The sequence below is a fragment of the Anomaloglossus baeobatrachus genome, chromosome 3 (genome assembly GCF_048569485.1).
Source record: "Anomaloglossus baeobatrachus isolate aAnoBae1 chromosome 3, aAnoBae1.hap1, whole genome shotgun sequence".
NCBI lineage: Eukaryota > Metazoa > Chordata > Amphibia > Anura > Aromobatidae > Anomaloglossus > Anomaloglossus baeobatrachus.
In genome coordinates this window covers 77,938,503-77,951,523 of record NC_134355.1, presented here as the reverse complement: position 1 = coordinate 77,951,523, position 13,021 = coordinate 77,938,503, and the positions used below count along the sequence as shown (strand labels likewise).

Below are 13,021 nucleotides of genomic sequence, written 5' to 3'. Positions count from 1 at the left end.
TCCAGAACACTCTCAGTGAAGTAGGTGTATCTGTCTCTAAGTCAACAGTAAAGAGAAGACTCCATGAAAGTAAATACAAAGGGTTCACATCTAGATGCAAACCATTCATCAATTCCAAAAATAGACAGGCCAGAGTTAAATTTGCTGAAAAACACCTCATGAAGCCAGCTCAGTTCTGGAAAAGTATTCTATGGACAGATGAAACCAAGATCAACCTGTACCAGAATGATGGGAAGAAAAAAGTTTGGAGAAGAAAGGGAACGGCACATGATCCAAGGCACACCACATCCTCTGTAAAACATGGTGGAGGCAACGTGATGGCATGGGCATGCATGGCTTTCAATGGCACTGGGTCACTTGTGTTTATTGATGACATAACAGCAGACAAGAGTAGCCGGATGAATTCTGAAGTGTACCGGGATATACTTTCAGCCCAGATTCAGCCAAATGCCGCAAAGTTGATCGGACGGCGCTTCATAGTACAGATGGACAATGACCCCAAGCATACAGCCAAAGCTACCCAGGAGTTCATGAGTGCAAAAAAGTGGAACATTCTGCAATGGCCAAGTCAATCACCAGATCTTAACCCAATTGAGCATGCATTTCACTTGCTCAAATCCAGACTTAAGACGGAAAGACCCACAAACAAGCAAGACCTGAAGGCTGCAGCTGTAAAGGCCTGGCAAAGCATTAAGAAGGAGGAAACCCAGCGTTTGGTGATGTCCATGGGTTCCAGACTTAAGGCAGTGATTGCCTCCAAAGGATTCGCAACAAAATATTGAAAATAAAAATATTTTGTTTGGGTTTGGTTTATTTGTCCAATTACTTTTGACCTCCTAAAATGTGGAGTGTTTGTAAAGAAATGTGTACAATTCCTACAATTTCTATCAGATATTTTTGTTCAAACCTTCAAATTAAACGTTACAATCTGCACTTGAATTCTGTTGTAGAGGTTTCATTTCAAATCCAATGTGGTGGCATGCAGAGCCCAACTCGCGAAAATTGTGTCACTGTCCAAATATTTCTGGACCTAACTGTACATAGGGAATATGTAAGTAATAAAACGTATTGTAATAGTTTCATATTACACAATATTACAAGAAAAGGATGGGTAGGAAAGGGTTAGCAGCTCACACATGCTCCTGCTTGTAGGTTATAATGCTTTTTTGACCTGACAGGTTCCCTTCAAATTTACTTATTGGAGTGTATAAAATACAGATCAGTGAGCCGATTTTATATAAATAAGTGATCAGACAGATATGCCATAGAACACTTCTAAAATATTGACATAAAAGGATGACCTATAATCTATCTCAGACTGCCCAGGGGAGAAGATGAATTTACCGGATGTGCTTGAGTGGGCCCCAGCATCCCAATGTGAGCACTTGATGCACTATATACAGACTGAGGCAGCAGACTCATCAGCTTCATCGAGTTTCTTGATGCGGCCTGTAGACAGCTACTGTGTGAGAACGTATTCCCAGCTCATAGCTCAAAGCAAAGAGTACCTCTAGTCCAAGGTAAAGGCCAGACCTCGGGATACTGAGATGGCTTGCTAGACAGAAACGGCTTGTGAGACAAGTGCAATGTGTGCATATCCCTCTCCCTCTAAGTAGAGGTGAACATGACCCTGGTCCAGCGGCCACATCAGTATTTTGTGTCCGATGGACGGACCTGCTAGTGTTCATGGTGTAGCTGCTGAATAATAGACTTAACACTATGTATTGAGTTTTAAGCCACAAAGATGACGGCTTTTTTGTACCTACAAATCAGAAGAGGTGCCTGGGATGCAGCTAGGTAGAAAGTGGTTCGCAGGGCTCCCATCCAGCGGCCACAGTCTACTGATGTTGGCCCAGGTCCTACAAATCAATTTCATAGTTTTTCATAGTATCATAGTATCATAGTTTTTAAGGTTGAAGGGAGACTCTTAGTCCATCTAGTTCAACCCGTAGCCTAACATGTTGATCCAGAGGAAGGCAAAAAAACCCCAATGTGGCAAACAAGTTCCAATGGGGAAAAAATTTCCTTCCTTCGTCCACATCCGGCAATCAGACTAGTTCCCTGGATCAATACCCTGTCATAAAATCTAATATACATAACTGGTAATATTATATTTTTCAAGAAAGGCGTCCAGGCTCTGCTTAAATGTTAGTAGTGAATCACTCATTACAACATCATGCAGCAGAGAGTTCCATAGTCTCACTGCTCGTACAGTAAAGAATCCTCGTCTGTGATTATGATTAAATGATTAAACCTTCTTTCCTCAAGACGTAGCGGATGCCCCCGTGTTCCAGTCGCAGGCCTAGGTGTAAAAAGATCTTTGGAAAGGTCTCTGTACTGCCCCCTCATATATTTATACATTGTGATTAGATCCCCCCTAAGCCTTCGTTTTTCCAAACTAAATAACCCCAAGTTTAATAACCTGTCTTGGTATTGCAGCCCACCCACTCCTCTAATAATCTTGGTGGCTCTTCTCTGCACCCTCTCCAGTTCAGCTATGTCCTTCTTATATATCAGTGACCAGAATTGTACACAGTATTCTAAGTGCGGTCGCACTAGTGACTTGTACAGAGGTAGAACTATATTTTTTTCATGAACACTTATACCTCTTTTAATACATCCCATTATTTTATTAGTCCTGGCAGCAGTTGCCTGACACTATCCACTAAAGTGAAGTTTACCATCCACCCATACACCCAAGTCTTTTTCTGTGTCTGTTTTACCCAGTGTTCTACAATTAAGTACATAATCATAAATGTTATTTCCTCTACCCAAGTGCATGGCCTTACATTTATCTACATTAAACTTCAATTGCCACTTCTCAGCCCAATCCTCCAATTTACATAAATCTCCCTGTAATATAAAATTATCCTCCTCTGTATTGATTACCCTGCAGAGTTTAGTATCATCTGCAAATATTGAAATTCTACTCCGCATGCCCCCAACAAGGTCATTTATAAATATGTTGAAAAGAAGTGGGCCCAATACTGACCCCTGTGGTACCCCACTATGAACTGAGACCCAGTCCGAGTACGTACCATTAATAACCACCCTTTGTTTCCTATCACTGAGCCTGTTTTTAACCCAGTTACACATATTTTCCCCTATCCCCATTATTCTCATTTTATGTACCAACCTTTTGTGTGGCACCGTATCAAAAGCTTTTGAAAAGTCCATATACACAACATTCACTGCATTTCCCTGGTCCAGGGAATTTGGTCATCTCTACTTCTAAATAGTTAAAACAAATTAATTTTAACATTCCTTTTTGTCACTTTTCCCTCCATGGGGAACTGTAATTCCTAGTTTCTCTTGACAACTGCAGATCTTTAAGGACCGTGTACTGGTTGTCCTTTCTTTGTGAATTTTGATGCATACTATCCACTTGTTACTGGGAACACCCCGCATATTCTGTTGTTCTGGAGATGCTCTGACCCATTTGTGTAGACATTTAGCCCTCGTCGGAATTGCTCAGTTTTGCCCCGGAAGCAGCGCAAATCCATGAAACACTTTCTATTTAATGTGAATTTGGTTATTGTTCGTTATGTGAGACACATCTCAACTTTTCTGTAACATTTAGTGGTAAATAATGCATCTTGTAGATCTTCACATTTCAGCAGTTAATAGAATTGCTCTGAACAAAAAAACACAGCCTAAATAAAAACTGCATCCAAAGTCTCTGGGGACACATAACCACAAAGCAGAAATGTAAAATGCAGTGATGGAATGGGCTGAAGAAATCAATAGATAACACATTTAATCATCTCCGGAGGCGCTCAACCTGCAGGAGCAAAGAGACAACTCGGCATAAACTGGACGCTTGGTAATCTACTGCACAACTTGAATAATTAGACTAAAGCTGACTCGACGTAATAGATTATGAAAAGTGGTCCTTCATGTCTCACGCCACTTTAACTCATTCATTGCAGCACTATGACCAGATCAGTAAGTTTTTTGAATTCCACTGGGAATTAATGTTAAAAATCATAATAATTGCTATTAGGGATAATGGCATATTTTGGGTTTTATTTCCAAACTAGATAAACGTTGGACGGACCTGACAACTTTGATGGGACCAGCCAACTATCTAATATGTATGGTGGTGTCCTGACTTTCGTCTGACAGTATATATCAGGGAAAGAAAGATTGGTATGATGGATTTTAAAATCCGTCTCAAGTAGGTGTAGAAATGTGGCACTTGTAGGACCAGCACAAGCACAGTCATTTCGGTTAAAGACCTTCATCAGTGTGTGTGCAGGGGATCCACAGAAAGTATAGCAACTTGGCAACTAGCGTAGTCAGGTATGACATGGTGTCCAATGTGGCAATGCCGGTCCTACAAGTTCTTCTCAATAAAAGACCACTATTCCCATTTATATTGAGTGTCAAGTTTCTACATCTACTTGAGGCGGTTTTGGACTCTACTTGAGCACCACCCCAGGAGTGCCGTGTGTATCAACTCACGGATTTTAAAATCCGACATGACCCATCCAATGTTCTCACAGGATATAGACTGCCACCAAAGGTGTTGAAAACAGGCTGCTCCCATTGAGAACATATGCACGCATGGCTTAGCCACTAGGGGTCAGGAGTAGAGATGAGCGGACCCGTGGAAGTTAGGTTCAGTGGGTGCAGCCAAACTTTAGATACAGTTTGGCTTTGGAACCGAGCGTCACCTTAACCCCAATGGAAGTCACTAATTGGGCAGTTTAGGTGTCCGCCCACATGTAGCCAGCCATAAACAGATCACTTCCAGGGGCTGGTGGGCGGAGTTTTTCATTTTTTTTTTGGGGGGTGCACACAACATCCGATCACCCTGTTGTTACTCCCAGTGTGAGTGGTTCAAACATGGCAAGCGGTTCACACTGGGTTGAGCACCGAGTGTACATGAGCAAAGCAATGATCTTGCGAGTGGTTTGCAACCATAAAGTCCCCGAACTCTGAACTCTGTTTTCTTCGTAAGGTCTGTGTTCGGTACAAACATTGAACCTCTCGTTCGCTCATTTCTAGTCAGAAAGAATAGCTAGCCACATTAAGCTCACCACATAATTGTTCATCGGCTGCTATGCTCTTGGAGGAAAGTAGATGGGGAGATCAGCTTTTCTGTGAGATCGGACCAAACATGCCAGTTTTCGTGCCCCATATGCATCACTGAAACTTAGATACCCATTGTGCTATTGCTTGTTCACCAGTTGTTCTTCTTTGGGCCATTTTGGTAATTAGTAGCCAAAGCCTACCAGGGACACCCCACAAGACCTGCAGTTTTGGAAGATGCTCTCACCTAGCTGTCTACTCTGGCAATTTGTGTTTTGTCAAAATCGCCCAGATTCTTACATTTTTCCATTTATCCTGCTTCAAAAATATTAACCTAAAAAAAAAAAGTCTGTTTACTTGCTACATTATATTTCCCAACCCTTCATAGCTGACTGTTGTATCAAAGAGAACCTGTCAGCACAATTTACTGATGTAGACAAAAGACATGGCTGTAATGGCACTGTAATACTGATTATATTGATATCGTTGGTGAAAAAAATCATTTTGTAGTTCTTCTGTAATCACCATTTGAAGTTTTTTGCTGAGTAGATTTTGGTGCACATGTGTCGGACTGTACACTGGGTCATCTCCTCCCTGTCTGTGATTCCCCGACCCCTCTGCCTGCCTCATAGCACCCCCTGAGGAAAGGATCGCTGAAACGCGCGTTGGGGCATTGTGGTGTGCTTTGGAGCCTTTACAGACCACTTAAGGTATAGTTCTCCTTGCAAATTAAACAAACGTTAATAATATTTTACCATATAGGATCATTATACCATAATCTTTCTCATATATGACATATGATTTGGATATTTAACCTTGCACTGTGCATTTTGTCATATATTACAGATAGATATTTAGTTAAATAAGTAATCTTGGCATTATGCACCTTATTTTCCTAGTAAAACTGCTGCTATAATTTATGGGACTTATTTCCTGCCTTGTATTTATATGGACTTGTAAAGAATACTTATTTTAACTATTGAATAAAAATAATAATGTTAACGCTATTTACACCATCATTTCCTTTATTTATTTAATCCTCAAGGATTTTTATCTGAAGGCATTTTGTGATATTTATTGAAATTTAATGGTGATCTTTATACGGAAATTTTGATTATTATTTACAATTTAGTGATGTAGACAAAAGACATGGCTGTAATGGCGCTGTAATACTGATTATATTGATACCTTTGGGGGAAAAAAATCGCTTTGTAGTTCTTCTGTAATCACCATTTGAAGTTTTTTGCTGATTAGATTTTGGTGCACATCTGTCAGACTGTACACTGGGTCATCTCCTCCCTGTCTGTGATTCCCCGACTCCTCTGCCTGCCTCTGGTCTGTGAGTGGCAGGTCATCGATGAGGTGTCAAATAGAGGAGGTAGATCATTCAAAGACTGGAGGCAGGCGGAGGGTCCTGGGAATCACAGACATGGAGGACAAGACCCAGTGCACAGTCTCGCCGCTGTGCACCGAAATGAAATTAGGAGCAAAAAATTTTAAATGGTGATTAAAGAAAAATCACAAAGTGAATTTCTTCACTAAATGTATCAATGTACGCCATATTACAGCACGTCATTACAGCCATGGCTTTACTTTACATTACAAAATCGTGCTGACAGCTCCTGCACCAAAGTCATAATTTATATATGTAATCAGAGTATCACTTACATTACTGGCCTGTTTAGACTTCCAGGCATACAGATTCTGGATATAATCACTTCTACTTGATTGACCCTGTTCTTTGAGTTGATGATATTCCATGTCTAAAGCCTTTAGCTGCTGTTCTATACTTGGTCGTCCTATAAACCCGTGCAGACGGCAGATGGCTATTACTTCTTCATCTTTCCCTGTAGCTTTGGCACTGCTCATATTTACTTCTTCTTCATTCTGGAACACAAAGATCATTAAATAAACCATAAAGTCAGAAAATAAAAAACTTCTGCTGTAAGTAATATAATAAAAAGTATGCATATAACTGCATTTATGGTAACAAATACCAAAATATCAGGAAAAATGTATCTGGGGTATTACATAGCAACAATCCAAAAATCACCAGACGACAACCACATCAGATCAGCAGGATGAAAATATTTATGGTCCGAACTGTCAATCATTCAGGAGCACACCGCCCTATTCTGACAGGCGAGAGGCTGGACGACATCAGACTGATCCACTCCTGAACAGCCATCAACAAGAACAACCTTTTAAGAAGGATGATCTACAATTGATCTTAAAGAGAATCTATGAGAAGGATTTCACACTTCAAACTATTTACAGTGGCATGTAAAAGTTTTGGCACCCCTGGTCACAATTACTGTTATGGGGAACAGATAAGCAAGTTAAAAATGAAATGATCTCTAAAGGGCATAAAATTAAAGATGACACATTTCCTTTGTATTTTACACCAAAACAATTAAAATAATGTTTTACATTTTAAAATGAAGAATAAAGGAAAATGGGCCGATGCAAAAGTTTGGGCACCCTGCATGGTTAGTACCTAGCATCGCCCCCTTTTGGCAAGTATCACAGCTTGTAAACGCTTTAGGTAGCAGCCATGATTCTTTCAATTCTTGTTTGAGGGATTTTCATCCATTCTTCCTTAGAAAAGTCTTCCAGTTCTGTGAGATTCCTGGCTCGTCTTGCATGCACTGCTCTTTTGAGGTCTAGTCACAGATTTTCCATGATGTTCAGATCAGGAGACTGTGATGGTCATTGTAAAACTATCAGCTTGCTCCCTTTGAGGTCATCTATTGTGGATTTTGATGTGTTTAGGATCCTTATCCATTTGTAGAAGTCTTTTGTCTTTTCAACTTCAGCTTTTTTACAGATGGTGCTATGTTTGCATCAACAATTTGTTGAAATTTCATTGAATCCATTCTTTTCTCTACTTGAGAAATGTTCCCCATGCTATTGACTGCAACACAACCCCATAGCATGATTGATCCATCCTCATGCTTAATGGTTGGCGAGATATTCTTTTCCTGAAATCCTTTTTTCTCTACACATACCTTTGATCATTGTGGCCAAAGAGTTTTATTTTAATCTCATCAGTCCACAGCTCTGCTAATGACCTAAAGGCCCCGTAACACTAAGCAACATCGCTAGCAACATCGCTGCTAACGAACAACTTTTGTGACGTTGCTAGCGATGTTGCTGTGTGTGACATCCAGCAACAACCTGGCCCCTGCTGTGAGGTCGCTGGTTGTTGCTGAATGTCCTGGGCCATTTTTTAGTTGTTGCTGTCCCGCTGTGAAGCACAGATCGCTGTGTGTGACAGCGAGACAGCAACAACTAAATGTGCAGGCAGCAGGAGCCGGCTTCTGCGGAGGCTGGTTGCCACGGTAAACATCGGGTAACCAAGAAGCCCTGTCCTTGGTTACCCGATATTTACCTTTGTTACCAGCCTCCGCCGCTCTCACTGTCAGTGCCGGCTCCTGCTCTGTGCACATGTAGCTGCAGGACACATCGGGTTAATTAACCCGATGTGTGCTGTAGCTAGGAGAGCAGGGAGCCAGCGCTAAGCATTGTGCGCTGCTCCCTGCTCTGTGCACATTTAGCTGCAGCACACATCGGGTAATTAACCCGATGTGTGCTGTAACTAGGAGAGCAGGGAGCCAGCGCTCAGTGTCCGCTGCTCCCTGTTCTCTGCACGTGTAGCTCCGTGCGCTGGTAACCAAGGTAAATATCAGGTTGGTTACCCGATATTTACCTTAGTTACCAAGCGCAGCATCTTCCACGCGGCGCTGGGGGCTGGTCACTGGTTGCTGGTGAGCTCACCAGCAACTCGTGTAGCCACGCTCCAGCGATCCCTGCCAGGTCAGGTTGCTGGTGGGATCGCTGGAGCGTCGCAGTGTGACATCTCACCAGCAACCTCCTAGCAACTTACCAGCGATCCCTATCGTTGTTGGGATCGCTGGTAAGTTGCTTAGTGTGACTGGACCTTAAGAGTGACATCCTTAACAATTCGAACCTCCCACTCCCGTCTTCAAGATTTCTCACGAGTTGCGCCTATGCTCTGGAACAGACTACCAAGAGCAATCCGATTAATTCCCCACATTCACACCTTTAAGCGGGCCCTAAAAACGCATTTCTTTAGACTAGCCTATCACTTCACTGCCCTGATCTAATCAAGTTCTTTTCTGTCCTTCATAATGAAAAATGTACTTCCAATTATTGTCCCCTGTACCTGTATAAATTCTGGCCGATGACGGGTTCATGCAGCTGGTTTTAAATACCCTATTAAATCGATGGCTGGACCATATATAACAAGCTTTTCTCCCCCCATTCACCTTTTGTGTCCCCCCTATTCCCTCATAGACTGTAGCTTACGAGCAGGGCCCTCACTCCTCCTGGTATCTTAATGTTGTTTTTTTGTATTGTCTCAAATTGTCTGTACATGTCCCCTCTGAATTGTAAAGTGCTGCGGAATATGTTGGAGCTATAGAAATAAAACGTTATTATTATTATTATTACTTCTTTCCAAACTTCATCAGGCTTGCTTAGATTTTCTTTTGCAGTACTCTGCTGTGATCATTATACAACTGATCAAGCTGTGCTGTTCCGCTCTGCAACTGATCACCGTCCACAATGAGCACTATGAACAACTGATTGGCAGGGGTGCTGGGTATTGTACCCCCACCCATCTGATAATGATGACCTATCTTAAAGGTAGGTCATCTATATAAAACAAAAATGGTCAACCCCTTTAAGTGCCCTGTCACACCTTAGAGCACTTAAAGCAAATGAATGAAAATGCACATTTCTCGAGAATGCAGCAATAGATAGAAGATATAAATGTGTCTAGGGATTTACATTTAAAAGACTTGTAGGCCTATTGTAAGGCTCGCGGCCGGTGTACGTGCAGTGAGCAGTATTAGTGGACCCACTGGACCACAGGGAGAACCTGGTCGTACCCTTTAGTGGAAAGGGCTTAACTAAGCTCCCCCCGTGAGGTGGGCGCCAGGTACCACTCCTAGGGCAGTGACCGAGATTGTGGCAGCTGACCCCCAAGACAGGTGACGGACTCAGGTACGGATACAGATGCAGGCAGATACAGGTGAGAAAACCAGGGCAGACAGGCAGGCAAGTATGGATAGGTATGGTGGGCACGGCAGGGACAGAAAGGTATGGGAAGGCAGATGCAGGATGACGGACACAGGCATAACAGGACTTGACAACTAGCTAGACAGACAAGACACTGACTAACCCAAGGTATTGCGCAGGCACCTCCACTAATGGGAGGGTGCCTTAAATGCATAGTTTCCTGGAAGTAGCACGTAAGCCCTTTAAGAGGAGGGCTGGTGTGCATATGTGTGCACGTCTTAGGTGTACTCCTGGGAACCCAGTGCGGCATGTACAGGGCCCGGGAGAGAAGGAAAGCAGGAGAGCACGTGGAAGGTCAAGCAGCAACAGGGGAGAACGGGACCCAACCGGGGCGGTGAGTAAGTTGACGCCGGTTGCAGTGACGCCGGCACTACACCTATATATTCTATTTGGAGAAAATCAATCTTACTAACAGATTTCCTTCAGGGCCAGAGGACAGGCAACTTTCAGTTTGTTAGCGGATGACTCGTAATAAGTGAAAGCCATTGGTAGCTTCATAAACCTACGCCTGCTGGCAGAAGATTGTACATGACATCATTATACAAGTGAGGTGAAAACCTTCCCTACACAGCATGTGCAGGAAAAATGCAGAGGAGGGTTCCCTTCCAGTGTCTGGATCACCGCTGCTCATAAAGTACCGCGATATGTCACAATATATTATAATGATAACACCCTGATGTGCTGACCACATGCACATTACTCACGATTTACTCCCCATATAAAAAGAGACATACGGTTGCTTGCAAAAACCCAGACAATGCAGGCACCATGAACTCCAGCCCTTCCATTCCTCTGTAAATAAACATTTAGATTTTTTTTTTTTAATTCTCTACAGAAACCAGATCTGGTCCTGTCCCCGACCACATCCTGTTATTTTATGTAACTGACATGTGGCTATAACCTCTTGATTTATGCTTTATTCTTATCTCAGTCCAGATCTGTGCAATGTATCTGCTTTTTAAGGAAAAAAAAAGGAAAAAGCCTCTTTAATCAGAACGAACAGCGAAGAATTCTCCGGGTCTGGATCTGATTTTCTAGCACACAGCGGCAATTAACCCTGTTTGATCATCTGGATGACTTTTGTGCCTTTGTCTTTGAAATCCCGTCTATAATATTTCATTTATTTAACATAAGTAACAATTTGGAGATGAATAGAAGGTCAGGAGAAGTGTCACACTTTTCTATGTTGTCAAAATAATCGCCCTGACGGGAAGCAAAAACATCTCGTGTCACTGAAACGGCTCCTTGTCAGAGGTTAAAAAGTATTTAACCTGAGGAAATACAAAGCTCACCTTTTCTGCTTCGTGTTGTGACAGCAGAAAAAAATGGACAATAATTTGACATAACATATTCAAGTCGGGGACTTAACGGGAATTCACCGGCCACAGAGGATCAAGAGCCGCTCACTGGCTACGGAATTTCAACCGAAAATAACTTCATAGCCTATTAATTAGACGGGTTAATTATTCTTTAAAGTTGCTAAGTTTTCCTGACTGCAATGTTGAGTTGTTCTAACATTTACTATATGGAGGAAAGTATTGTGAAACCTCCAAATTACACATACAGGAGCTTTTATCACATTGTGTTCTAAATCGATAGACAATAATAAAAAGTAATAATTACTCTAAAAGTTTAAAATAATCATAATAAAAAATGCTATCCTATGCTCTCATGGTGCTTAGTTTGACTGCATAACTAAACCTCCTAGGATCTGGTCCCATGTGACCTCTGCAATCAATCAGTAGCTACAGCGGTCACTTTTGTTTTCTTTTATTACACGCTGGTGTATATTGCAGGGAAGTAAGTGATAAATAAGCAACAAAACCTGCACAGTTTCATTCAGGATTGCTCCATGGATTTTTGCAGCATTTACTGCAGAAATTTTCTAAAGCAAGTGTATTATGTGTTGAGCTCAGCCAATAACACTTCAAGAGGCTAAGATCACTTCTGGTTTGGAGGTCGAATTATTTGCCAAAGCAAGTAATTATAATAATAATAATTTATTCATTTATATAGCGCTATTAATTTCACAGTGCTTTACATACATTGGTAATACTGTTTAGAATTGGCCCATTGGGGCTCACAATCTAAATTCCCTATCAGTATGTTTTTGGAGTGTGGGAGGAAACCAGAGAACTGGGAGGAAACCCACACAAACACAGGGAGAACCTACAAACTCCTTGCAGATGGTGTTATTGGTGGGAATTGAACCCAGGACCCCAGTGCTGCAAAACTGCAGTGCTAACCACTGAGCCACCGTGCCACCCAGGAGTGGACAAACCCACCACAACCAGGAGTGGACAAATCATTGCTGCAATCTGTGCAGCTGCAAAGGCGCCCGAGAGTTTAGGAGGCCCATTACTACCTGCAAAGCAGGAAGAATTGTGCATTATGTTGAGCTATTGGACTGCAAGGGGCCCATATATTGTTAATGCACAGGGGCTCTTTTCTATCTGTGATTGCCATTGACCACAACAGAGCCCCGATGGATCCTAGGACAGGACAGGCACTGTTAATATTCGTCAAAGAAGTGTTTCACCACCTGAAGAAGCAGGGCGAAATGTACGTTGGGTGGTGGGATGTGGTGTCCCCTAATCTTTAAAACAGTCATTTGAAAGGTAATTTTATCCAAAATATTCTGATTTATGTGACCAATACTTGCATATACACAGCACAATGCTGTCCTCAATCATTTAGCCATACTCAATTTATACTTACTGTGGTTTAAACTTACATCTACTATATTGCCAGTGTATATTCACTGACCACAGTGATATTCACACTAAAATGACTTAACTGGCTATTTAATATGTATCTATACTGAATCTACTGTATACCTAACTAGGCTCATACTTATATCTATATACTACTGCTGTTCCATTAT

At 42.0% G+C, this 13,021-nt stretch overlaps 1 protein-coding gene across 1 annotated transcript in view; it reads right to left on the bottom strand.

Moving 5' to 3' along the window:
• Positions 1–13,021, bottom strand: part of LOC142297175 (uncharacterized) — a 143,270-nt gene that overhangs the window by 54,110 nt on the left and 76,139 nt on the right. The window contains exon 9 of the mRNA XM_075341444.1: positions 6,703–6,921. Within this exon, the coding sequence (XP_075197559.1) occupies positions 6,703–6,921 (219 nt within the window). The remainder of the gene's footprint in view (positions 1–6,702; positions 6,922–13,021) is intronic.